This window comes from Lissotriton helveticus, chromosome 1_1 (genome assembly GCF_964261635.1).
Source record: "Lissotriton helveticus chromosome 1_1, aLisHel1.1, whole genome shotgun sequence".
In the NCBI taxonomy this organism is placed as follows: Eukaryota; Metazoa; Chordata; class Amphibia; order Caudata; family Salamandridae; genus Lissotriton; species Lissotriton helveticus.
Window position 1 is genome coordinate 648,463,604 of NC_136057.1, and position 25,403 is coordinate 648,489,006.

The 25,403-nt window shown below is 45.9% G+C and overlaps 1 protein-coding gene across 1 annotated transcript in view; it reads right to left on the reverse strand.

The window, feature by feature from the left end:
• Window positions 1-495: 495 nt before the first annotated feature.
• Window positions 496-25,403, reverse strand: part of LOC144762581 (cadherin-related family member 4-like) — a 372,673-nt gene continuing 347,765 nt past the window's right edge. The window contains exons 13-14 of the mRNA XM_078647805.1: window positions 24,603-24,639; window positions 496-687 (exon numbers count right to left, since the gene is read on the reverse strand). Of these exons, the coding sequence (XP_078503931.1) occupies window positions 629-687; window positions 24,603-24,639 (96 nt within the window). The 3' untranslated portion in view covers window positions 496-628. The remainder of the gene's footprint in view (window positions 688-24,602; window positions 24,640-25,403) is intronic.

The following is a 25,403-nucleotide window of genomic DNA, read 5'->3' on the forward strand; positions in this document are numbered from 1 at the left end:
TTGTGCCTGTGCTCTCTAAGTTTCTGCCTGATAAATTTTGATAGCTTCTCTATATTTAAATTTTTTCTCTAGGCTGTAATCTTTCCTCCAGGCCCTCTCTAGTTTTTTTAATTTTTGTTTAACTTCACGAACTTTAGGGGTGTACCATGGTGATCGTTTGTCCTTCGGTCTTTTTTTAATCCATTTGTGTGGTATAATGGAGTCCAGAGATGATTAAATGCATAAGTTTCTGACCCTTTCAATGATCTCATCAAGTAAAAGCCATATGATGTCGCTTTTTGTGATGTTATTCAATGTCACTTATGGTACCCCTGGCTTCTGACGAATCAATGTCATTTTTGTAACGTTATCTTTACCTTATTTGAACAAACATTTCAAATCCATTCCCCTTCAGACTTCTACAGCACAGAATTTCAAATATTCATCAGCAAAAAGCTGGATATTTTGATGACGTGAAACTCAGTAAGTCATTCAATAACTTGTCCATCGCGGTGAATGTTGTCGGCATTTCGGCACTCAGCATAACGATGTAAATGATTTCAATTCAAAAGCAAAATAACACGTTTTTCAGTTTACTTTTGGTTTACGCATGTAGCGTGCTCATTCGAGCTTTGACGTTGTTGGTAACCTATTTCAGCCATTGAACTTCGCCAGTTTTACTGCTGAACAAGTAGTGCATGCCTGTAGCTGAAAAGAGAGAAAGTTTATGAAATTGACAGAAATGATACACCTCCAAGCATCTTAATAACTAAAGGTCGCTTCAGAACTAAAACTTCTGTTAAAGGCAACTTCCAATCCATAAAATCTTTACATGACTAATGTAATCAGAGGGAGGTAAATAAATGCATACATATATATACGCTTGCTTATCCTTCATAGAATAAACATTGTACATAACATTAATAAAATTGGAGACAAGATTTTCTACTTTCTGCTCAGACTTGTCTACTTTTCTACTGTGCATCCTCTTATACACTAAAATCTAGAAAGTAGATGCAAAATGAAATGCTCTAAATAATGTTGTTTTATCATGTCCCTATGGAAATATACTAGAGATAAAGTATCATTGCACCTTGAGCATCAGGGGAAATGATAAAAGGACAACACTAACATTTATAGTTTGATACCACAGTGCTATAGTTTGAATTTCAGAAAAATGCTTGAGTAGAGTTTTATCATGAGTGAAATATTACTTCGATTAGTTTACCTGCCGGGAATGACTTTACATAATGTCACATAGTATTGCAAGGATGATATTAGCAATATTTTCCCATAATAAACTATCTAAAGTTACTGAACTAAAGCAATATTGATATTTCTGGGGGGTACAATAGCCCTATACCAGAAACAATGAAAGGTACTCAATTATTTTCGTAGTCACTTGCCAAAGAAATTTTACATGATAAATTGTTTTTAAATGTTGGAGTCAGACAACACAATTATAATCATAGGGAGGAAAGAGTATGAAACTGATGAAGATGCACAGTTGCCGGCTAAGTGTGAATGCAGAATATTACTGAAATGTGTAGAAGGGGTTTCTGGGCCACAAGAGGTAAGATAGATATTGAGGGGGATGTGTGAATTTGTTTCAGAGGTAGCTAAGGCATGTGGCTGCTTGCAATAGAGTAAAGACAATTCTGGTTTCGTAAGCACTCGTAACATAAAGCTTTATGTGTAGCTTTCTTTGGAGGTGAATGTAGAGATGTGTGCTTTATTTATATAGAATAACCACAAGTGCCTGTGTTAAAATATTTTGAATGGTAACATCTGTTATGTTATGTTATGTTAATATAATTTATACCGTGCACAGCTGCCCCAGCGAAGGGGCGTCCCGGCGCTAAGGCCACCAACAAGCCAGCTACCAGATGGAAAGAAAGGTAGCAGTGGCAGGTACAGAGCAGAGATTTACAGAGCAAAGATTAGATCCTAGGTGGAAAAAGGTGCGTCTTTAGCACCCTTCTAAACAGAAGAAGGTCGTCGATAGCGCGGATATGGACTGGTAAGGAGTTCCAGAGCATCGCCGCCAGGTAGCGGAAGGAGCGCCCTCCAGCTCTGCAGCGTTTGAAGCGTGGAACCGTAACCAGACCTTGACCTTTGGACCTCAGTGAGCGTGAGGGGACATAGGGGGTCAGTAGATTCTCCAGGATTTTGGGAGTGGACTGTTTAAGGATTTTAAAGGATAGGCACAATGTCTTGAACTGTATCCTTTGGGCCATTGGAAGCCAGTGCAATTCCGTATGGTTTCCTTCACTGAGAAAAACCTAGGTAGGCCAACCAAGGCTCTGGCTGCAGCATTCTGTATGCGCTGCATCTGGGTGATGTCCGCCTGATTTGCCCCCAGCAGGAGGGAGCTGGCGTAATCCAGCTGGGATAAAATGGTAGTCTGAATTATGAGTTGCCTGGTAGGTGCATCGAAGAATTTCAAAATTGGTCTGATAGCACGTAGGATGCCAAAACACGTGGCTGCCACTTTTTTAGAGTGGCTAGAGAGGCTGAGGGCGGGGTCTAACCATACCCCTAGATGTTTTACGTTTGTCACCGGTATGGGTGTCTTACCCAGGACCGAAGGCCACCACTGATCGCCCCACAGATCGCCGTTCTTACCGACGATGAGGACCTCCGTTTTACTGGCATTCAGCTGGAGACAGTTAGCTGTCATCCAGCCTGCCACTGCAGCCAACCCCTCCCTGAACCTGAAAGCCTCATAGTCTGAGTCCCTGGAGAGTGCCACCGCCAGCTGCGCATCGTCGGCATATGATATCATAGCCATGCCCCACTGCTTGGCGACAGCAGCTAGCGGCTGCACATGCAGATTGAATAGCGTGGGGCTTAAGGAGGGCCCCTGAGGCACTCCCTGCTCGATAGAATGGACTTGGGATTGGAACAGAGGGGTGGCTACCCGGAACGATCTACCAGAAAGGAACGATCTAAACCATTCAAGGGCCAGGCCAGTAATCCCTGCCTCTTCCAAGCGATGGAGCAGTACCGTGTGCGAGACCGTGTCAAACGCGGCACTGAGATCGAGGAGAACCAGTGCCGCCGTTTGACCGGAGTCAAGCACGGAACGCAGATGTTCTGTCATCGCAAGGAGGGTGATCTCTGTACTATGGCCTGCCCGGAACCCATTCTGGGCGATATCCAGGATGTTGTTAGTCTGGAGGTGTTTAGTAAGTATGTTATTGGCATGTGCTTCGGCCACTTTAGCCGCCCAGGGGAAAAGGGAGATTGGGCGGTAATTCTCAGGCTTGCTAGGATCCAACGAGGGTTTCTTAAGGATCGGGGTGATGGAAGCTTGCTTCCATCTAGTGGGCACTGTACCTGAGGCAAATGAGGCATTGATAAGCTGCCGCAGAGGAGGCAGGCACAGCGCGGTGGAGTCTCTAAACTGTGCAGGCCTTAGCGGATCAGCGGGGGAGCCGGATTTAACCTTGGCCGCTAGTTTGTTAAATTCGACCTCTGACACCTCGGAGAGAATGGTGAGGCCGGAGTTGGTACAGGGACTGGGCGTCGGCCATGCATTTGAGGGACCAGTGCTCGGGAATGAACGGTAGATGTTGCGAACTTTTTTCCAAGAAAAAGGTAGCGAGGTCTTCGCAATGTGACTCTAACGAGACCTCTGAGACTGGGACTCTTTTGGCGGTGAGATCTTTAAGAATTTTAAAAACCAACTTGGTCGGATTAGAGCTGCGTTTGATCTCACTGGAGTAGTATGCCGCACTTGCCCTGCAGATGGCTCTATGGTAAGTTTTTACTTTAGCTAGGTATAATATTTTCTTCTCAGGGTCATAGTTTTTCCGACAGTCTCTTTCCGCCTTTTTACAGGATTTCTTCAGGAACAACAAGGCCTCGTCATACCATGGACTAGGTTCTAGGGTGCGGCATTTGCTCTGGGCGACTGGAATCAAGGAGTCAAGGGCCCGAGTGATCCAGTCACAGAAGAGGTCATAGCCAGACTCTACTTCGTTGAATGGCCAAGAGGGTATTCCCTGAGAAGGCGGTGGAAATCCACATATTTCAACTTACTCCAGGGGCGTTTGAAAATAACTCTGTCTATATTTTTAAATGGAGGATCCGAGACTGGGAGGGATAGCTCCACCAGTGAATGATCAGACCATACCACCGGGGTTGGCAGCTGGACATTTGCCATAGCTAAGTTGGTAAATATAGGATCCAGGATGTGCCCACCCACATGAGTAGGGTTAGTGACCACCTGATGGAGCTGGAATGCCGCAAGGTTGGCGAGCAAGCCGCCGATGGTGGGAGTCTGGACTAGATCAAAATGCAGGTTAAGGTCACTAAAGATATTAAAGTTAGCCACTCCCAATGCAAGAGAACTGACGGTCTCTGGAAGGGCTTTCCTGAATGTGGCATCATTCCCTGGGGGCCTGTAGATCAGGAGGCCAGAGAGGGTGAAATGATGGTTGACCGAAATGCGAAAGTGCGCACTTTCACAACCTTCTATCACTATATTCTTCCACGTACACGGATAGCAGGATTTAACAACTACCGCTATCCCACCTCCCCTGGTGTTTCGATTACTCGAATAGATGGAGTACTCTGGTGGAAGAGCTAAGTCGAGCTCAGCCGTCACCTCATCATGAAGCCAGGTTTCTGTCATGAAAAAGATATCAGGTGCTTCATCTAGGATGAGTTCATGAACCTCGGCATGGTGTTTGATGAGTGACATGACGTTAAGTTGTAGGATCTTAAGATACTGTACGGCTGGGGGCACGAGAAGTGCATTGATAGGGGTGGATTGGCCAAGTGAGAAATCCCCGCAAGGGCATTTGAACGGGCCGCATAACGGATGGCGCGGGGGGGGGCAGTCACACAGATGGACTTGCTGGCGCATATTCAGCAGGGCATTTCTAGTATAGATGTATCCATATAGATTGGTGGGAGCAGCGTTCCTGGCGAGATGCGATGGACTGGCGTGGACGGGCGCAGAGGGGCTTACCTTTGGCGCTCCTTTGGCGTGCTGTCGGCGCCCCCGCTGCGCACGTCCGCTGCGCCTCGTGGCAAGCTCCATTTTAAGTAGCCCCGTCTGCTCGGCCATCTAGAGCGCCAACCTAGTTTCCGGTGAGACCGGAAGTGTGTTTTCTTCCCGGAGCTGCCCCTGATCGCAATCCGTCAGATCTGTCTCTGTCCACGCAACGAGCATGCCCGCGTTGGAACGAAGAGGAGATCTTGAAAGGCGGCGTGGGGTAGGTGTCTTAAAGAGGTATTAGATAAGTGATAAAGGAGTAAGTGCAAGTAAATCTGCACGAAATGCTTTCAGGTAGCGTTGCAATAAAGTAGTAGGTGCAAGTAAGTCTGCACGAAGTGCGTCTAAAAATGGATTCAAATGGTATAGAAACTAACCAAATGCTTAAAATAATTCAGTCCAAAATACCTGACACTCGGAGCGTCCACTGCGCCCCTGCCAAACTCCAGTTTAAGTAGCCCCGTCTGCTCGGCCAGCTAGAGTGCCAACCTAGTTTCCGGTGAGACTGGAAGTGTGTTTTCTGCCCGGAGCTGCCCCTGATCGCAATCCGTCAGATCTGTCTCTCTCCACGCAACGAGCAAGCCCGCGTTGGAACGAAGAGGAGATCTTGGAAGGTGGCGTGGGGTAGGTGTCTTAAAGAGGTATTAGATTAGTGATGAAGGAGTAAGTGCAAGTAAATCTGCACGAAATGCTTTCAGGTAGCGTCTTAGGGGTTCAATACGATGTTGGGCAGATGGCCTCCGCCCGACTATCGGAATCTTCCCGACCGCATCGGAGCCCTTCTGACCGACTCAGGCGGTTTACATTCTGACCGCCCGATTATGATATTCGCGGTCAGAATGTAAACCGCCCAATCATTCTTACTTGATGCCAACTGTATCACGGAGTATTCCTGTTGGTCAGAACCACACCGTAACTCCCTATGGACAGCGTTTATGCCGTCGGGATTAGGTTGTTGGTTTACCAACACCCTTTCCGAGTTGGCCTGTCCGACATGGAACGGCTGTCAGAAACTGTCTTTTGGGGCCCCTGGCAGGGCCCCCTTGCCTCTGCGGCCCATGGTTGGTGGCCGAGGAGGTAGCTATGGACCCCCCCCCCCCCCGGTGAAACCCTGCACTGACTGGGTGCAGGGTTTTACAAACACACACAATTTACCCATAGGAGCCTGTATTACGGCTGGTTCTCTGGTGTAACATGGGCTCCCATAGGAAACAATGTTTGGTTGCATCGTAATTCAGCAGTGGGAACCGCTGACCGCAAGTCAGTCGGTCCTAAATCCGAGACGGTAATGAGCCCCTAAAATCTAAATAAAGTAATGTGAAAGGGAGATCTGCTAATCTCCTGCTTGGAAGCAGCATAAGGAAGTTTGACATTTCCAACTAGTTTAGACTGGGGCAGTTTAGACAACAGGAGATTCTTAAACTCTCTAGAATGTACTCATTGGTCAATGGGATCTTTAATCTCCCAGATCATAGAGCACAGTAATCAACTCACTCAGCCAGGCAGCGCAAAATGTATATTTCATTAAGGACTGAACCAAAGAAATACATTCTTATAGAGGCTTAATTAAGAATTTAACTAGTGTAAATCTGATATTAGATATGACTTCCAGATCCCAAAAATATAAGCAAGATACTGACTGTGGTCCTTGTATCACACACCAATCCACATGTACAGTTTGAAACACTTTAAACATAACGTGCACAAAAACACCCTATGCATTGTCAGCAAAAGGAATGGTGTAGTTCTGTTCAGTACCTAATATCATTTAAATAATTTATACTAGACCCTATCTGAGATACCTGTGAAAAGATGTCTGGCTGAGTGAGGCAGGATTCCTCCTCAGTCTTCATGTTTGCAGATGTATGTGAGCATGTTTTATACACACCTTCTTTATGATCTTTTGACCCATCTATTCACAGCAACAGTCCTTATTTCAAAAGTGGTCACTGAAGGTTGCAGCTAAACACTATTCTAAAACAGAGCACTACAGCAGATGAGATTTAATTATGGTTAATGTGATTTCATGAGGAGGTCTCACTCCACAGCAGAAGTCCAAAAAAGAGAGGTCCAACACCAAGAAAAACTGGGAATTTTGTCTAGTAGTCACCATTATCATGAACTTAAGCACATCAATGATTATGCTTTATCTTTTAAAATGGGACTGCAATTAAACTCAATCATCAGTTCTTTATTTTCCTGTTTTTAGATGCTGTGCACATGGCAAGCTTCAGGGAGTCAAATGCAGTTTGGCATGCCTCTGACCAAATCGTATCTCTGGGCTGCTTCTTAGAAGTCAGCTCTGCCAAGGGGCAACAATAGGGCCAAATCCCTTGACAAACCTCCTACAGCACCCAGAATGCTCTGACCTCAGTTTGGGTTTTGGGGTCTCTCAGTTAATATAACCCTCAATCTTGGCATGGAGGAATTGCTCCTTACCCCTACCCATCAGGAGTTCCAAGTATACCACAGACCCCTGACCTACCTGGCACTTACTGACCTTGATAGTCAGGCCTGCCTGTTGCAAAGCCTGAAGCACTTCCTAGAGGTGAAAAAGGTGGTCCTTCTACCTACTGTTGAAGACAGCTATGTTATCCAGATAGACAGCTGAGAAGACCTCTATACCAGTGAGTACCTGGCTCACCATCACTCTAAGCGGATAGTGGCCCTCTGGGGTGAAAAAGGCTGACCTCTTGTTGACACCTTCTGTTAGGGTGGTCTATCAGTACTCTGCTGTAAGATCAATGTTACTTAAGTTTTGGGCAGCCCCTAACCTATCAATGAGTTTGTCTGCCGTGGGGATGGGATAAGCATCAGTCTTTGTCACAGAATTTAGCCCTCTATAATCTATACAGTACCTCACTTTAGGTGTGGTGCCCTCTGGGGCAGCTTTTGGTACCCCAACCACAGCAGTAGACCAGGAGCTACCGGAGGCTTCTAGCACCCCCTATCCAACATCTTAGAGATTTCACTCTTAATGCTGGCCCTCACTTTATGCGGCAACCTGGAAGATTGTTTCTTAAGTGGGAGGTTGTGCCATGTGTTTCGACCATGAGTACACAGGTCGTTAGACCCAGGAGTAAGAGAGAAAAGAGAAGGGTGCTGTCCCAACACTTGGTGGCATTCACTCTCTTATTCAGGCACTAGAATGGAGGAAAGGATTACTCCTTCCAAAGAGCCATCCTTTTCCTTGGAGTCCAAGAGGTCTGGGAGAGGTTTAACCTCCTCTTCCTCTTCTCCATCTGTCACCATAGGCAGTGTGAGATCAGACCTCTCCAAGTGGAGTTTGAGGTGTCTGAGGTGAAGCACCCTGTGGGGTTACCTGGTGCCTTAAGGTCCACCAGGTAGGTAGCTTTACCCTTCTTTTCAATCAGTATCCACAGGTTCCATAACCCACCCTTTCTTCGCAGGCTAGGCTGTACTTCCACAGTGGTAGAGTGTTGGTCATACCACTCTTTCATCACAGGTTAGCCATCTGGCTTCTGAATGCCAGCATGTAGCTCACTAAACCCTTTCTTCACCAGATTTAGGGGTCCCCTGACAGGGTGCCCATACAGAAGCTCCAAGGGGCTTAAGCCCACTCCCTTCTGTGGTACCTCCCTAAAGGCAAACAACATGCATGGTAAGAGATTGTCCCACCTATTCCTCAAGGCCTCAGGCAGGTTTCTAAGCATGCCTTTCAAGGTGTTGTTGAATCTCTCAACAAGTCCATTGGTTTGTAGGTGGTAAGAAGTGAGGAACTTATAATGAGTTACTCCATGTTATTTACACATTGACTTCATATTAGCAGACATGAAGTTTGTGCCCCTGTCAGACACCACTTTGTTGTGGAAACCCACTCAGGTAAAAATCCCATCAGGGCCTTTGCCACTGCAAGTGCAGTCATGGTCCTCAGAAGAATTGCCTCTGGGCACTGAGTTGCATGATCAACCAGAACCAGGATGAGCTTCTTGCCTGAAGTAATCTGGGGATCCATGGTCCCAAAAATGTTGATGGCAACAACAGGCAGTGGGTTGAGGGGAGGGGTATGCCTTTGTCCTGTCTTCACACTAGCCTGGCAGGTTACACAGGTCCTGCATAATGCATCTGAGGAAGTCCTGACCTTGGGGCAAAAGAGATGTGGGACAAGCCTTGCAAGGTCTTGTCTTGGCCCAACAGTCCTACCAGGTGAATTTTGTGAGCCAGCTCCAGTAGTATGGGACTTTAGCATTATAGGACCACCCGGGCCCTTGCTATCCCTTGCAAAAGAGCCTTAGGCTCACAGTAAAGAAGGTTGTCCTCCTAGTAAATGTGATAACTACCACAGACATCACCCGCTGCTTGGGCTTTAGCCTGTTCCCTCATGGCCTCAAGTGTGAAACACTCCCTTCGTGCCCTACAGAACTACTTCTTGGTGGGTCATCCTTCTATATGCTATCCAGCAAGTGTAGGCAGGTCAACAAGGGAAGCAGGGCCCTCCTCAGTAGGTTCCAGGGAAGCCACAGTATATGGCCCACCCATCTCACTAGGAAGATACTCAGGGGCTATTTTACCCTGTCCTCTGCCTTTCCCCTTTTGGCATCTGGCTGGGCAAATGTTCTGGGCTCCAGAGCGTTTTGGCTCCCATCTGTGTAGTTATGGACCTTGTCGATGCACAGATCCAATCAGGTAACCTCAACATCTCCACATGAGTCTTAAGCTTCATTTCTTTCCAGGCAGTGTGCTTAAGGTCACTACCCAACAAATAGTCATGACAGGGATCACACAAGCTTTCTGAAGACCTGTAACACCCCTCACTCAAAAGGAACAAGGGTCACTGGATAGTGACCATCTCTGTTGTTAGCTGCAACAACTTGGTGGAATGCATTTGGTACTACCTGCTCTGTGGACACCAGCTGACTCCTTATCATAATCATGCTGGCTTCTGTTTCCCTCAGAGTATCAACACCTTTCCCATAGATGGAGGCCCATTGCCAATACTTTTTAGTGTTTGAGGGCACATGTATCTTAGGAGCCAGCTCACTGTCACCCAGGGACACTAGGGTAACCTCACTAAACTCCCTCCCATTAACTGAAATATACTCCTCCCGCAGCACTACACTAGCCACTCCTGGATTTTTTTCTGCCAGTGGGAGGTGGTGCTCTTTTTGTACACCTGGGATAGCCTTTGTAGTGTCCATTTTTATAGCTCTCTTAGCACTTGATGGGCTTGGGCTGCTGACCTTTGTCAGGCAGGGTACTTTTTCTTCTGGTGGCCAGATTGGGAATGAGAACTTTGCCTTTTCCCCAGTGAGTTGCGTTGGGGGCCTTGAGAGAACGCTGGGCCTGATTTAGATCTTAGCAGATGGGTTACTCTGACAAAACTAAGTCTGTGTGTGAAACTCTGCTCCGCCGGCAGAGTTAACAGAGTTTTTGTCACTCTGCACTCCACTTGGAAGGCAGAGTTTGACAAAAACTCTGTTAACTCTGCCGGCGGAGCGGAGTTTCACACCAGACCTAGTCTGGGTGTGAAACTCCGCTCGGCCGGCAGAGTAAACCGAGTTTTTGTCCCTCTGCACTCCACTTGGAGGGCAGAGTTTGACAAAAACTCTGACTACGCCGCATAGCGGAGTTTTACCGGTAGCCACCACATTACAAATAAATGAAATAATAACACCAACGCCCACCTCGATGTCCCTACCTTCCTGATCTCAACACTTATGCAAATTGCCATCACTCAAACTCCTTAAAAACAGTAAAACGCTTACTGATTGTGCTGTGATTGGATTCTGTGTTAGATCTAGGCAAACAGTTCCAGGGTAAGAGGGCATGGCTTAAGGAAAGAGACTCTTTTGCTCCAAATAATATCAATAGGTTTACCTACACCCAAATTGGCTGCTCCACCCACAAAAACACATCAGTCATTGCCGTGCTAGTGAGCCTTTCGCTGGGCTGTAGTCATAGCCCATCCTGCGTGAGATCTTCCATGGCTATTTCCTTCTTGAAGCAGGTGCTGGTGTGCCCCCTGATAGTGCACTGCATGGGCCTGCTCATACCAAGGATTCTGGGAGGAAGCAGTAATCCATGGACCCCCGTCTCCAATGCCAGAAAGCTCAGGACCACCTTACCCAGGCTGGCAGGTGAGAGAGGTTCCTAGAAGCTGCGCTTGCTACTCGTCTGTGTTAATGTTACTTGCTCTGGAGTGGCACTACAGGGTATCTTTGAAGAACCTCTCTTGCAACACTGAAGGTGGAAAGTGATGTGATTTTTTGACCCACTGACTGCCCAAAAGTGAATTGGACACGTGGTGGGCAGTGTTGGGGGAGGAAGTCCACAGGTGGGTTCTGGCCATGCTGAGAGGGTTTATAGGGGAATTACCACCTCCCAGAAATCAAACATATTTTTGGGGCACCGCCCTGGAAAGAAGTGTATATTGCAGAAAAGCAGCACTCCGCATTACACAACTGCAGTGCACACCATGCAGTGGACCTGGTTGGTCTGGTACCTACACTCCACAGCTTATGTTTTTTCATACTGTTGAGTGTGGACTGGACTCTGCGACTAGGGTGAAATAATGTTCATTGGCCTGGTTTACTTCACAGGAGGCATGACTAAATTTCCAGAACCTGCAAAATCACAAATTTAAGTGAAAGTTAAGGCAACTGCGGGCTCAATTAACTAGGGGTGGGTGAGTGGAGCCGCTCTTCCCACTTGCGGAACTCCATGGAATTCCACTGAGTTTCTATGCAACTCTGCGAAATTAAGCCTAGTGCAACTCCGCAAGCTCCATCCACCCTTAATCAGAACGGTGACAGATATCCCATCTGCTGAAATATACATCTCATAGGATGTAATAGGATTGATTTTTCAGCAGAGGGGATATCCGAATTGCCTGTCAGAGTAACCTGACAGGCAAGATCTAATCCAGGCCCTCTGTCTTCTTATCTCCTCACTCCTTCTTATTTAGGGAACCCTGACCATCCTTTTGGGAGTCTCCCCAAGATCCCTTCTTGGACATTCTGGTGCTGACCCTGATGTCCACCTCCTCAGCAAGAATCCTGGGGCCGGTTTGCTTGCTATCAACTAGTTGTTGGTGCAGCTCTGGAAAAGAAATATTATGCATGTGCGCCTTCAAAGTCAAGTTATTCAGCCCTGAATAATCATCAACCTTGCTGCTCCTCACCCAGCCCTTCATTGCCTTGCTGGCATAATCCAAGAAATCCACTCATGATTGTGAAGAGATCTTGTGGGTGACCCTGACTCTGAGCCTACACCTCTCAGGGGTTAGAGAAAACGTACTGTCTAGGATGGCCTTCATTGCCATGTAGCATGTATGGTCCTCTACCTCTAGTGTAAGGAGGGTGTCCCTCACCGCCGTAGACATATACCTCCACAAACTACTACCCCAGAACTCCACTGGCACCTTGTGCACTCTGAAAACCACTTCATAGACTGCAAACCATTTGTCTATGCCATCTCCCCCACTTAGCTGGGCACCAAATCCTTTAGGATCCTGGATCTGGACTCACCAGTGACCACTGTCAGTATACTGCCACCATTACTGTTCCTGGGCCCCACTTGTAGGGCTTTTATATCCAGCTCTCTGAGGTTTCGCTTATGAGACATCTTCCTCTCCTCCAGAATCAACCTCCTTTCCTCCAGAGCCTGTTATTTCTCCAGTTTCAATTTTGCAAGCTGTTCTTCCTGCTTTAACTTGGCATGCTTCAGTTTGAGTTTTTGCTCCACACTCCTGTCTGCCTGCTCCTCTGGGTCAGGTTCTTTAAAGAGACACTGATCTCTGCCCTTGTAATAACTACTCCTCCTGGGAAGTTGTGGGCCCTGTCCACATGTAGTTTCAGACCCATTTCAGATTCTAGAATCAGGTCACCCTGCTCCTCAGTAATTTCCTGCTCTTCCTCTGAGATGTCAGCCTCTGCATCCTAGGTCTACGCCCAGTCCCTCAAAGTGTTCTGCAGCTGTACATGCTGGTAAAGCCCTTTGTAGAAAGGTGAAAGTCCTTGCAGAAATCATTTTGCTGCTGCATAGTTTAGCATTCTAACATGGCCACCTCAAACTAAATTCCTGCAGGTACAGCTTCTCCTGAGAAAGTAAAAATATATCAACAAACTCAAAAAGGCTAGAAAGGATGAATTGAAACAGGCTTGAATTGTTTTAAGGCTAGAGTTGTAGTGAAAATTGAATTACTATATGGCATTGCACAAACAAAAATCCTATCCTCACCGCTGATCACCAATGTTAGAAATGAGGTCTCTAATTGACAGAGGTTTGCACCCTGTCCAGTTAGGGACAACAATCCTAGTCAGGGTAAGCTAGTTGCACACTTTAAATTAACCTATGCTCACGCTTTGTTAGATTGGCACCCAACAAGCAGACGTACTGTAAGAGGTAATTCATAAAGTATTAGTGTAACACAAACACATCCAGTAATACAATGAAAACATCTCAAAAGGTCTGCTTTGAATCAAGGCGACCGGGTTGGTAGTTTAGACGAAGGTTGGACGGTGTCTCGTATTTCACTTTACATTGACAGTAGTTTTCACGTCCCATGCGAGTCTCGATTCAACCGCGTCCTGGATTCTTGTGGCACACTTGTTTGAATCTATAAGCCATCATTCCACAAGCAAGTTACTCGAGGCATTTCTTGTAAGAACATAGGCGTGTCAAACTGCGCTGGACCCGGTCGCCTTGATTCAAAGCAGACACAGACTCACAACCTTGTTTCTATAACAAGTGCAACCAAGTCCGCACAGATGTTCGCGAAACACACATGAATAAGAAGTCCTGATGGTAGGCACAGGAATTGAGACCTGTGCTTTGAAACGCGTTGGCATTTTATTAACAACACAGAGGAACTGCCAAAATCTTACTTCTAGTGGTTGAGGGAATTGGACTAAAAAATAAATTCCCCTCCCAAACATACAAAAAAGTTCCTCGTGTTAGGCACTGTCTTGATTTTTGGCTTAAGTAAAAGCCAGGAGGCTCGCTATGTGTTTAATGTACATGGTGCAAAAACAATTGTTTCGTTTATGAATTGTCGCACTTTGTTAATGTTTGTTTTCTAAAGTTTTTTGTCATGAATGTAATTTTGTGAATTGTTTAATGTATTAGTTGTTTTCGATTATTCATATATATGTGGATCTTCTTTTCCTACTTTTGAAAACAACGTTTTGCAAAAAAAATGCAAAAACTTCAAACAAACTGGTTGAATAAATAACCTAAAATCAAACATAAAAAAGGTTTTGTTTGATAGTTGCTATAAAGAGATTAAAGCAAAAAACATCAAAGGGGTCAGGTATCCCACTTTCTGAAAGTGCCATTTCTGAAGTAGTAATGACAAATCTAACTTTACCACTAAAGAGGTTTTATCATTAGCATTCTAAAGATATGAAACATGATTTAGCTACTCTTTTCTAATCAGGAATTACAGCTTAAAAGTGTTTTCAAAGAATTCCCAATGCTTGCCTATGAGAGAAGTAGGACTCGCAGTAGTGAAAACGTATTTCGGTCTTTGTCATTACCATGACATGTAAAACTTAAAAGTATATGTCCTACCTTTCAGGTACACAACACCCTTCCCACAGGGCTACCGAGAGCCTACCTTAGGGGTGCTCCATGTGTAATAAAGGAGAGGTTTAAGGTTTGGCAAGTGGTTTTAAATGCCACGTCGAAGTGGCAGTAAACTGCACACACAGGCCCTGCAATGGCAGGCCTAAGAAAGGTTTGAAAGGCTACTTGTGTGGATGGCACAACCAGTGCTGCAGGCCCACTAATAGCATTTAGGTTTCAGTTGACGGGTATAGGGTGTACCGTTTTACAAGGAACTTGCAAGTAAACTAGATATGCCAATCAGGTATATACCAATGTCTATGACCACACACTTAAGGAGGGGCGAGTGGTATCTCCCTTCCTTTACTCGTCCCTAAGGGCCAGATGTATCAAAGGGTTTCACCCATTCTATGTCTATGGGAAAATGTGTTCATACATATAGCCCTAAGATTTCTATCTCACACACAAGAAAAGGAAGAGGGAATTATTTAGAGCGCAAAAGAGTTAAAGTTGCCTAAGAGAGTGCCCACCTCATTTTATTCAGGGCTAATCATGGGCAATGAACTCTGCTCCGCTAGCGGAGGTTGCGGAAATTTGGTAACTACGCATTTCATTGAAAACACGGAATTCGCTCATGCAATATTTCTGACTCTGTTACGTAGTGGAGTTAACTACTGTACCCACAACCCTTTGATAAAACAACTTTACCTTTACATGCTAAAAAGCATATTACTAATTCACAAAAGTGAACATTGAAAAATATCAGGCAATGAGAGAGGTGATGATTATGGGGTCCCCCTAACCTAGGGGGAGGGCAAGCAGATGCCTTGAACACAAAGAGCCTATCATGATGAACGATTCGGTGGTGGTCCATCCTCCTGAGACCACTCCAAGTGAAGTTATGGACAAAAATACAATGCCAACCAAAGGCCCAGCAAACATTATGGGGCGAGATTCTAGAGTTTAGTGAATATTATAGTATTAACTCTCAGCTGATCCCAATACCCTGCCCCTTGAGGAATGTTTTGATATTGGATACTATAATATTCACTGCACTCTAGAATATCATCCATTAATGCTTTGCAGGGTTTTTGGTTGGGATTGTATTTTTGCCCATAACTGTGCTTGGGGGGGTCCTTGGAGGATGGGACCACCACCAAATCATTTCAGCATGATGTGCTCTTTGTGTTCAAGGCATCTGCTTGGTTCTCTCCCTAGGTTAGGGAGGATACCGAAATCATCACCTCTCTCACTGTTTACTATATTTTCATTTTTGTGAGATGACTATTTGAATTTTAGCATGTTAAGATGGAAGGATTTATTGTTTAACTAAAGGCACAGTTTGCTTTATATTCATTTTCATGAGATGACTATGTATTTTAGCATGTAAAGAAAGTTATTTGTTGTTTTACTAAAAGTATGTGAGATTTCTGTTTTATTATTACGCACATAACATAGAGTTCATGCAAAAACTCTTGAATAAGCTACTGCACCCACAACCCTTTGATAAAACTTTGCCTTTACATGCCAAAAAGTTTATAACCAATTCACAAAAGTGGGCTTTGAAAATATCATGCAATGAGAGAAGTGATGATTTTGGTGTCCCCCCTAACCCAAGGGGAGGACCACGCAGCTGCCTTGAACACACAGAGCATATCATGCACAATGATTGTGGTGGTCCCATCCTCCTAGGACCACCCCAAGCAAAGTTATGGGCAAAAATACAATGCCAACCAAAGGCCCAGCAAAGCATTATGGGGCGAGATTCTCAAATGTAGTGAATATTATAGTATTAGCTCTCAGCTGAGCCTGGAAAGCCTGCCCTTTAAGGAATGTTTTGATATTGGGTACTATAATATTCACTGCACTCTAGAATCTAGTCCCAAAATGCTTTGTAGGGCATATGGTGGGGACTGTATTTTGCCTATAACTGTGTTTGGGGTGGTCCTAGGAGGATGGACCACCACCAATCGTTCAGCATGATGTGCTGTTTATGTTCAAGGCATCTGATTGGTTCTCTCCCTAGGTTAGTGAGGACACCAAAATCATCACATCTCTCACTGCTTGCTGAATTTTCATGTTCACTTTTGTGAGATGGCTATATGCATTTTTGCATGAAGTGATTGAGTTACTTGTTGTATTATCAAAGGTATGTGAGGTTTCAATTGTATTAATAAGGGTGAGATGGAATGGAGTTTTTGATCAATTCCACAGAATTCTCCGTAGTGGTACTCCGCCAACTAAGCCCACCCTTATTCAGGGCCCCTCTTGGTAAGATTGAGAATTACTGGCCAGGGTGCAATTAAACTATTAGTATTTTTGGCCCTGCCACCTGTGTTCATCAACATGTTTCGGCCTTCTAATCACCCATTAAGGTTACTAACATTCATCAGGCTGATGATTCCTGTCTTATTTGACAACCCTACTTTTTCCCCTCTAGCTTTTTACTGCGTAAGTGGGGCTAGGGAATCACATTTTTGCCATACATGCCACTCTCGGGAACTTTCTTAGGAACAACCTGCAGAAATAAATCTTAGCATTAGTTGCAAGCCTTCAGAGGATAGGTGAATTACCAGATACTCTAAAGTGTTTCAATTCACTGTCTTATCATGGATTCATAAAGTACACTGACACCCGAGGGCAAGAGACCCGCAAGGGCAAATACCCTGAATCATATATGTTTGAATTTATATGTTTGTGGCACTGTGTGTCCATCCACTGGGTGTCGCCAGTAGGTAAATATAGTTAGGACCATGTTTTCATAGGAAATTCATTTTTTGACTTGCTTATATCTTTGGCACCTATTGACAAATCTATATAAAATGTTCTCCCAAAAAAGTGTGCCATTGAATATTGCTATGCATGGAAAGTTTCGGAGTGCTCTGAAAAGTGGTGGGGGGCTGAGAAAAAGAGGGCTAAAAAAAAGGTGTGTTTTCCATGTGGATTTCCATAGGACCTTTAGTCGAAGCTGCACTCCGAAGCACTGAACGGAATTACATCTAGTTTGGCAGAAAGGAAGATTTGATAACGCAGGACACACTTTCAGTGAATTAGTGTGAATCTGTGCAGTAGTTGTTGCAAAATATAAGAAAAAATAAAGTTAGTGATATCTGTGGCCGTGATGACATAGCGAAAAATAACGAGCCTGGCATTGACAGGCCAAAAAAGCATTTCATTAAAAAAAGCTGTGAAATCACAATATTTGTGAATTCACGTGAAAGTTAAAAAAACAACACTTGATTTTAATTACCACCCCTGGGTGGGCCAAGTTCTGGGGGCATACATTAAAAATAGAAGGGGGGCATACAGGGTCCACTTCTTAGGGCTTACCAAAGCCCCAGGGACTGCCACCTCCCCGGGGACCTGCTTATAATGTATGCAGGCAGGTCCACCCGGACCACTCTGGGGACAACCACCTTCCCCAGGGCAAAATATATCAAATTAATGCTGAGGCACCCATGGACCCCACACAGCCCTGTGGACTGCCATCTCCTCAAGGCTGAAATAAATGAATGTATGGGGTTAGTTGCAGAACCCCCAGGGACCACCAACTCCCTGGGGCTAAATTGAATGTGGAGCCATTTCTGACCCTGGGAAACACCACCACCTAAAGCCGGGTCCTGCTACCTCCCCAGGTGCTATTTACTTTTGCTTGGTGGGAGCTAGAAGCTCCCACCAAGCAAAATCAAATATAACTCTACTTTCTGCAAGCCGGAGCTGTCGAGCAGCTCTGGCTTGAGGAAGGCAGAGATTTCATATGTTTCTCTGCATGCAAATATGCGTGCAGAGAAACAGATGCAAACATTGCCCTGACAGACAGGGTGCTGCCTTTCAGCATCCCCCTGCCTGTCACAGTAATGCCGGCTCCCTCAGAAGGCAGGGAGCTGGCAGGGACAGCTGGGACCTTGAGGCTCCCCTGCAGTCCCCAACACAGGTCACTTGATGCCCTAGGGGCACAGAGAATAAAGAGGCCAGGGCTCCGGGGGATGGGGTCCCCTGGGCCAAAACCGATCCAGGGATAGGGGTCGCATGGCCCACCTTCCCTAATAATAATACATTTTTAAAAAGGCAGGACCCAGTAGGATTGTTGATACGAAGCCCTCCCTTTTCTCCATCACTCTGCAAATGCACCACCTGGCACATTACTGATTGGGGGATGACGTTTCCCTTGATGCTGAGGGTCCTTGGGGGCCAAGAACCCCTTCCATTACATTCAGTAAGTCATAAACACACTGGGATTGCTGAGAGCTCATCTAAGGCCCCAACCCCTTTCTCAACCATTCTGCACACACACCTCCTGGTGCACTACTGGTTGGGGGAGTCCCCTTGGATGCGGAGGGTCCTTGGGGCCAACAACCTCTCATGTTACCTCAAGTGAGTCCTGCACAGCAGAATTGCTGAGAGCTCATTGAAGGCCCATCCCCTTTCTCTCACCTCAGCAAACATGTCTCCTGGTGTACTACTTGTTGGGCAAGAAGTCCCCTTGGATGCTGAGGGTCCTTTAGGGCCAAGACCCCCTCCTGTTACCTCCAGTGAGCCCGGACATAGCGGCATTGCTGAGAGCTTGTGGAAGGTCCTGCCCCCTTTCTCTACTAGTTAGAAAATAGCATTAAAATTAACTTAGAAATTGACTGAGAGAAACAAAGGTTACAGGGACATTATAGCTAGGAAATAGAGTCAAATATAATCTTAGAAATTCACTGAAAAAGCAAAAGGTTACAGGGACGTTATAGTGAGGCTCACATTCCACTCATGTAAAACCATAGAAATTCAGCAGGTTATGCTAACTATAACAGATGCCCCCGAAAAGAACTGATTATGACCTCACATATTACATCACTCATGACATGGTCACTGATGGCATCTCAAATTACATCACTGATGAGATCATCCACAGAAGCACTCACACAAGCCCTTATATCCCATACAACTACTGACAAACCAATTCACAAACCCCTACAAACACTCATACACTACTCACTGATCGATACAGCCACTCAGCCATCAGCTCACCCATATAGCCACTGACACAATCACAAAATCACATATACAGCCACTCATGCACCTACTCACTTACCAATACAGCCCCTCATGCATCCATTCATAGAGACATAGAAACACCCACCCACTCATACACCAATATGGCCACTCACACACTGACTCAGTCACCCATACAGCTCCACACACACCTAATAATAATAATAATAATAATAATGATAATAAGAAACAAGTTTATAAAGCGCCTACACTAGCTAGTGTGTCCCCGCGCTGCGGCAGCTTAGACCCTGATCAGGCGGTGCAGTGCAAGAAAGTGAGAAATTAGACGTGAGGGCTTAAGGATGGATAAAGCCAGGTCTTAAGTTTTTTCTGAAAGATTGTCTCCGAAGACTCCAGCCGGAGCCCCAGATGGAGTTTATTCCAGTGTTTGGCCGCTAAAAAACGGAAGGAGCGGCCACCCATCCTCCTTATTCTTCTGATGGTCGAAATGCTAACCTGCCCTGTCCCACTTTATCTCAGTTGGCGCGTCAGAGAGTAGTGGGTGAGTAGGTCATGCAGATAGCTGGGCCCTTTCCTCTGCAGTATGCGGTGGCTGACACACAGAGCTTTAAAAAGGATTTGTTCCCTAACCGGAAGCCAGTGAAGGGAAGCAAGGGCCTTGTTAGAGGGAGCTCTCCTGGATAACATTAGAACGAGATAAGCCACTGCATTCTGTATGCATTGGAGTCATTGCACGCATTTGATATTTGCTCCCAGATTGAGGGCGGTCCCATAACCCAAGCGTGATGTCGCCAGAGCGTGGACCATAGTTTCCTTGCTGTAACAGGAAGTACATCAAGGGTCTTCCGAAGTCCTCGCAGTACCCCAAAACATTTTCCTGCCACTCGTCTGGTGTGGTTCGCAAAGGATAGTTTGGTATCCAACCACATCCCTGGGTTCTTAACCTCTTCACTGGGGGAGGGGGTCGGTCCCAAGGTCTGAGGCCACCATGATGAGGACCAGATCGAGGGTGCTTTGCCTATCACTAGTACTTCTGTTTTGTCGGCATTACGTTTTAGGCAGTTGTCAGCAATCCAAGACGCCAGTTCTTGTAGGCACGTAGAGAAATTGTTGGCTGTCTTATCGTGAGCGTGAGTTAGAGACACCACCAGTTGTGTGTCATCAGCATATGGCGCAACACTGACGCCAAATTTTCTGATTATCTCTGCCATGGGGATGATGTAGAGATTGAAAAGGGTAGGGCTAAGGGTGGATCCCTGGAGCACCCCTTGGTCCAGCTTAATACTTTTAGAGTAGTAAGGTTGATGAGACACCTGAAAACTGCGGCGTGAAGGAAGGACCCCAGCCATTTCGAGGCTTGTCCAGCCAGACCTCCTTTCCTACCCACTTTCCCATACAGTCACTCACAGGCACTCACTCACCAATACAGTTACTCACAAACCTGCTCAGTTACTCATGCATATACAAACACATGTACTCACTCACCTATGCAGTCACTGAGACAAGCACATACTCTACCATACAACCTCTCTCACACTCACTCACCCATACAACTACTCACACACCCATTCACAAACCCACATAGCCACTCATATATTCTAATACTCACCCATACAGACACTCATGTGCCTGCTCAGTCACCCATTCAGCCACTGATGCACCCTCTCATTCACCATTTACAACCACTGACACATCTGCACACTCAGCAATACCGCCACTAATTTACCATCATATTCACCATTACTGCCACTTACAAACCCACTCACTCACGCATACAGATACACGCATAGTCACTCACTTACTCATACACCCACTGACACACTCACTCACTTATCCATACAAAAACACACACACAATCTTTCATGTATAAAGTCTCTCACAAACCCACTCACTCTTCTATAAACCACTTACACATCCAATTACCTTAATATATATGTTTAGCACTATGTAACTTTTATATAATAATAGAAATCCCTGGATGATGTCAACAGTGCTGTCATTTGAAATGCCATCAGTGATGTTATGAGTGATATCACTGACCATGCCATGATTGATGTGAAATATGAGGTCATAAGTAAGGGTGGGCGTAGTGAGCGTAGTGGGGCTACGCAAAGCTTCGTGAAGTGGGGAGGGCGCTACGCCCACCCACACACTTCGCGTAGCCCCACTACGCTCCACCCGCCTCCCTCCCGCCCTCTTCTACATGGTTCTATAAATGTAAAATACATTTTAAAGTACATTAAAAGCACTTACCGTCTATGCAGCGTCCCGGGGCTCCATCTTCAGATGACGCGGCGAGTTCTTCTAGCCAATTTCTTGTGAGAAACTTCGCTCCATCCACGGAGCATGCCTACTATGCCTACTTTGCAAAGTGTGAATTAGGCAACACTACGTACACTCCGTGGGCGGAGCGTAGCATTGCGCCCAGGGTTAGTCATAAGCAGTGCAGCTGAGATAACTATAACTGCTGAATTTCTATGGTTTTGTGCATGTGATATGTGAGCCTAACTATAATGTCCATGTAAGTTGGTTATTTCAGTGAATGTCTACATTTAAAAAAAATCTATTTCCTAACTATAACGTCCCTGTAACCTTTGTTTTATCTGTGAATATATATATTTGTTAGTGCTCAGACCTGCAGAGGATTACCTGAGAGGTCACTAAGACTACTGTACTCCCTCCCAAAAGGTGGAGAGCAGAATGTGGCCTGGTCAGGAGCAAATGTACCCTTCAATATCATGGGCCATGCACCAAAGCAAATGAGAGAATGCCCCCTTCCGATGATACAGGAGCAAAATGTGTGACTGGGTGATCTATTTTTAAAAAAGGGATAACACAAGCATTTGCAACTTCTTCTGTAATACAGACGGGATCTTGGAACACATTAAATATGAACTGATGCTCGTTATGCCTCCAGATCACTTACTCTAATATGGCCACCGGCTCCTAAGTAGTGTGAATTGTCGCATAACCCAAATATTCATAGGGCATGAATATCACGCACGCCTACACACATGTGAAAAGTTATCAGTAATAATCACAATAACACTGTCTGTGCATATCCACTTAGCATTTTATCAGAATTAATTCATTCAAATATATTCATCTTTTTAACAATATAAACAGGCTGTTTGCAAAAGGTGAAATATATAAAGTGCTCATGTGACATATATGCTTAGGGACAAAAAATGTTGTGCAATATATACAAGGTGGTTCAGGATATTATGTACAAGGGAAAGAACAAGGTTTCTGATGTCTAGACTCAAAACCATGAGCCCTGGTGGCTACTAATGCTACTTTTGGTATGTAGGGCCTTGGTTGGTCTGAGCCTTGTTCGATCGTTGACATTTCAACCCACGGTGTGCTCCCTTCGGTAGTCACTACGGGTCTTCATCAGAACATCGTAAGGAAGGAAGGCAGGGGTTATTTGGTTACAGCCTATGGACAAAGGACACATGGTTGTCAGACATGTGGATCGCTTATGTAAGCGGTGTGTAAAAATGGAGGGAACAGACTAAGGTGGAGCACTCACCCAGTTCGGACCAGAACGTGTTCCGCCTACACCTAGAGCCATCATCCCCTCTATAGACTGTACACTGTGCTGCATGGCCAGCAGTGTTGTCTAGAGGGTCGGAGGCCAGGCAGCTGAGGAGTCAGCCTCGTAGTCCGAGGTTGCTCTCTGCGTGGTCTTAGAGGGTTTGCGCGACTCATAGGTGAGGCGAGGTTTATCTGTTCACTCCATAGCAAATTGCAGCATAGGCCCGCAGGCCCAATGAGCTCAACTATAGCGGTTCTCGCAAACAGAGGACCCAGAGGGGCGTCGGCCACAACAAGTGAGCCCCCGTATTGCAAATATGTGAAGCGCAATCCACCACTGCCGGGGGGAGCACCACTGATCCGTTAGAGAATGAAGGCGCCAGATGCAGAGATTCCCTCAAATAGGAGCAATTTGCCACCCAAGAGATGCCAGTGCTGTGCAGAGCCCAACAGGGGCCCAGGGGCAGAAAGGAGCCCAGCCTTCCAAATGACAGTCTCAAGCCAAAAAAATAAACCAGGGAGAGGCCTCCACTTCATGCAAGTGCACAAAGTCACATACGGCACCCAATAATTACCTGATATGCTTCAGTAGAACATCAGCTACACTGCACCCCTGGCGTCAGCACCTAGTCCAGACCGAAGCAATGCGGGAAGCATGCATGGTCTCAGTCGGCCAGTTGTCACCACGAACGGCCTCGTCGGCGAATCGCCACCAGCGCAGTCCGCCCCACTCCTGCATGCTCAAAAGCTCAGCCACAGCTCACAGCCCACTGGCGCCATCTCCACAGTCACTAGCCAGAGGGTAGGTTGCCCCCCATTCACCACAACTGGTGCCGAGCACACAGGATTCAGCAGCCCCTCCACACAGCTCTGAGCGGTTCAGGCAGGATTTAAGGGTACCCAAGCTGCAGGGGCTCCACTCCGCTTGTTCCTCCGGTGGCAAGGACGAGCCCACAGCACAGGGCAGCAGTCCGATGGGCAGGCCGCCAGTGAGCACAGAGTGTGCGCAGTCAACAGGGCCAGCCCTTCAAGCAGCCACAATGCCCACTACGGTCATAGAGAGCCACAGGTCAAACCGCAGCGAGCCGCCATTATGGATCATGGTCGCCGAGATCAGTCTATCCCCACCAGTAAGCGCATCGGCGATTCCGAGCAGTGATATAACAGATCCAATCCGGGCAGGACACAACAGAGATGAGCAGCGCTCAATTTTCAGTGCTAAAATGCAGTCTTGAAGGCGGATATTAGGCGGATTGAAGGCTCAGCTGGTCGGAGCCTCTCTAGTGAGCGGCCATCTTGCCACACGCTCCTCGTGATTGCAACTACACATTCTCAGTGAGGTAATCTGCCTATTAAGTTGAGTATGCATAGAAAACAAAACAGTTATTGTGTATGGCACAAACTGCTACCCAGTAAAGGGCATTCTTCCAGACATGTATGTGAAACTTTAGAAAACCCTAAATTCCTCACTAACCCAGAGAAAGAAGGAGAGTCCCCCAAACAAGCTAACTCTTTTTCATTATTGCTGTATATCAATTATCATAATATAACTACATACCTAGGTCAACAGCACGGCCATCAAAAACTGCAGAGGGCTGAAAATATAAATAGAAGAATAAGTGAATAATTATTGTGCTGTGAAACAGACGTGTTCATGCTTGAATTGCTGGGCTCATTGAACACAGGTGTGTGTCTGGACATTTTAATTTCAGTTAAGGATTCACGACAGAGATTAAAAAAGGGGGATAGAGATATTTGGGCCAACACCTAGGCCCGATTTAGATTCTAGCCAACGGGGTACCTTTTCCTGCCAAACCCTTGGTCCACCAGTCTCATTTGGAGACAGAGGGGCCTTAAGTATTCTGTCAATGGAGCCCCAGTTGACTCTGTCCACCTAGTATTTCCTCCGAACTCCCGATGGAGTAGTGACCATCTGAGGAAGGGAATAACATTGTGTCCCCTATCTAGGGTGGATGGTGAAATGCCTTTTTTCCTGGCTATCACCACCAGGAAAAACCTAGCAGTAAGAGATATCAAAAAATGATCCCCACGCCCTTGGAGAAACCTCCCATGGCGTGAGGCTCATTCATTTTTGTTTTTCAAAAACAAAAACTCATTTTGATTTGAAAAACAAAAAAGTATTGAAAAGTTTACCAGCCACCATGGCTGAAGGTATCCATCAAACGTTTACTACATTGAAAGGGATGTCAATGTAAAGATGTGTTCATATTGCCGGCAGACAGATTGAAATTTGACTTGCGGAAGTCCCTCTGGATGGCAATGGTAATGGTCTCTGCCATCCAGACGGAGTTAATTGGCACAGAATGCACTTACTCATTTTGGTATTCACAGAATGCAC